Source organism: Berghia stephanieae, chromosome 4 (genome assembly GCF_034508935.2).
Source record: "Berghia stephanieae isolate SIO BIC M18660-M18661 chromosome 4, UCSD_Bste_1.3, whole genome shotgun sequence".
NCBI classification, from domain to species: Eukaryota; Metazoa; Mollusca; class Gastropoda; order Nudibranchia; family Aeolidiidae; genus Berghia; species Berghia stephanieae.
Window position 1 is genome coordinate 8643112 of NC_088363.1, and position 2693 is coordinate 8645804.

Here is a 2693-nt window from a genome sequence, read left to right on the forward strand (position 1 = left end):
TCCAGTGTAACATGAGTACCCGGACGAAAAAAGCATTGTATCTATTTGGAAAAATATTGTAATATCGCCAAACAGCGCCATGTCTCATCCAACACGTTAAGTGTTGCTACTGGCTAGGGACCCTTTTTAAAGCGCTTTAATCATGTGTAGTCAATAATGCTCCTTTTTGCTCCGCTCAAAATGATATTATTTCCGAATAAAGTACTCATTGATATTATTAGTTTTATTGCTTTTATTATTTATTATTCTTCTTGTTGTTTTTCGCATTATCATTATTATTATTATTATTATTATTATTATATTATTATTATTATTATTATTATTATTATTATTATTATTATTATTATTATTATTATTATTATTATTATTATTATTATTATTATTATTATTATTATTATTATTATTATTATTATTATTATTATTATTATTATCATCACCATTATTATCACCATCACCATCATCATCAATATTATTATAAATCTAATATTGATTATTGATTTTTGAGATAAACTTTTATAATTTGATTTAAAATGAAAGTATTCCGTGAGGAAAGTGACTTTCGTATCTTAAAATTTAATAATTTCCACTTTCTGATCATATTGTCGTTAAATAATATAATGTTCTACATATAGTATTCCTACATAAATCAAATATTTGCTCAATTTAGTTATTTCTGACATCATATCAAATTGATGGGATGGATGACATATCTCATTATTTACCGGAGATTTGTATTAATTATTCTCATTCTTACGAGTAATCTTGTTTATATTCTTCAATCCACATATTGTTCATACCAGACCCGAGATTTGTATTAAAGAAGATAGGCAACTTGGCTTGTGCTCAGGATCGGTCATGACCATCAACATTCTTCTGGTCATCGTCTCTGGGATTGTTTATTCTATTCTTGTTTAAAACGATTGATAATATTGGATGTTTAAAATTAATATTGTAGTCAAATATATTAGGACGTGGAGTAAGTTGATAAGTCTATTTTCTTTGAAGAGAATAAATATCACTTCTTCAAATTTATATTAATTTCTACTGTAAACTCATTTATTGGCATCTGTTTCACCTAGCATAATACCATTTTGACTCAAACTCACACATTGTGTGCAGTGTATGTGTATGCTTGTACTTTTACCTTTTGTTTAATATCTAGTAACTACGATCTATCAACATAAACTAGCTAAATTAAGTAATATTATGATACTGCCTTTTGTGGATATCTGTTCTAAAAAGCCATCACATATGAAAACCTATTATTTTGTAAACAAGAAAAATGTCACAAAAGAAACTAAAATTGCCAGAATAATTTTTGTTTCCATTTGATCTGCACCATGAAAGACAAATACATTCATTTAAGGATTTCCATCAAATACAAGAAGATCTTTTGTTTTCTAGGATAGTCACTGAATTAGATTTAGTTTTGAAACAAAAAAAATACTTTAAGGTCTTGATACGGAACTTATTGGGATGAATGTCGTTTTTTTATCAAGTGCAATTAGCAATGCTTTTCGTTTGATGAGCTTTTATTCTTTTAAAATGTCTTTACTCACCCCATATTTTTATTAATCATTGGTCCGTGTATTGTTTCAGTCTAAAAATATAAACATCATGAGTTTAAATTATTTTATGGAGTATTTGAAAGGGATACCGCCTATCAACTCTTAATATTGATATTTTCTATGTTATGATTACTTTGAGATCACTATGAATATATTCTGGACTTCAATATTTTAAAAGTTGATTGCATCGTTAAGAATAGTTATATCACAAATCAAAATCACAGGTTTATTCCATATCTATTCGGATCACTTGTATAAACTTTTCAACAAGAAAAAAAAACAAAACAAAAAAAAAACAAAAACAAAAACAAACAAAAAACGGCCACGTGAAAGTTAATTGCCAGACATAACCATCCTAATAAAAACGGGCCTCATAAGAAAACCAGACGAGTTGAATGAATGTTTCCTTACGACTGACCGTTCAATCAACCAAAGGCATATGTCAACTATTGAATCTATTTTGGATTTAGCATGCCGGTGATGAAGTTGGACACGATATGGTGCCAGTTTCACATCTTATTTTTTCCAATATATGTATATATAAGAGACAGCAATTTTTCCCCCAGAATGTGTCAATGTGATTGTTTATTGCATACAAATATTTCATTCTATGTTAATTAAAGCAAATTGAAAAGTAAATCTAATCATTTTGATATCTTAACATCTAACTGTATCAATGTTTTTAAAAAATAAAACAAGAAACATCCTTTGTTCTCGAATTTTCTTTTCTAGTAATTGGATTTTATACATTCTTTTTCACAAGGGTCGTTGTATTTTTCGATCCCTTTACCGTTATTTTTGATACAATCTTTGTCCATGTTGACATTGTTCTCCAGCTCAGCTTTGACAATTGCCCACGGTTGAAGCTCAAATCGGCCAGGATAGCAAAGACTAGTCAAATAATGAAGTGACAGCACACGCGTAGAACACAATTCGCCACTCTTCTAAGTTTTCTGTATCATAATTCTTAAAATGATAACCACAAATTAGGCTTCAAATAAGACTAAAAAAAGAGATACAAATGGATAAATAAGATTTAGATAATATAAGAATACTTCAAATAAAAGATCAAGCCAATAATTAGGTTATCACACCTACAAAGTCACATTCCCTTTTTGGTTTCGA

General features: G+C 28.3%; 1 protein-coding gene across 2 annotated transcripts in view; it reads left to right on the forward strand.

Annotated features, from left to right (window-relative positions):
- LOC144969989 (uncharacterized) overlaps positions 1-2274 on the forward strand; it is a 37346-nt gene extending 35072 nt beyond the window's left edge. The window contains exon 10 of one of the 2 annotated variants that reach the window (XM_078909115.1): positions 801-2274. In XM_078909115.1, the coding sequence (XP_078765241.1) occupies positions 801-915 (115 nt within the window). In that variant the 3' untranslated portion in view covers positions 916-2274. The remainder of the gene's footprint in view (positions 1-800) is intronic. The other variant, XM_078909116.1, reaches the window with a different exon arrangement.
- Positions 2275-2693: the final 419 nt, after the last annotated feature.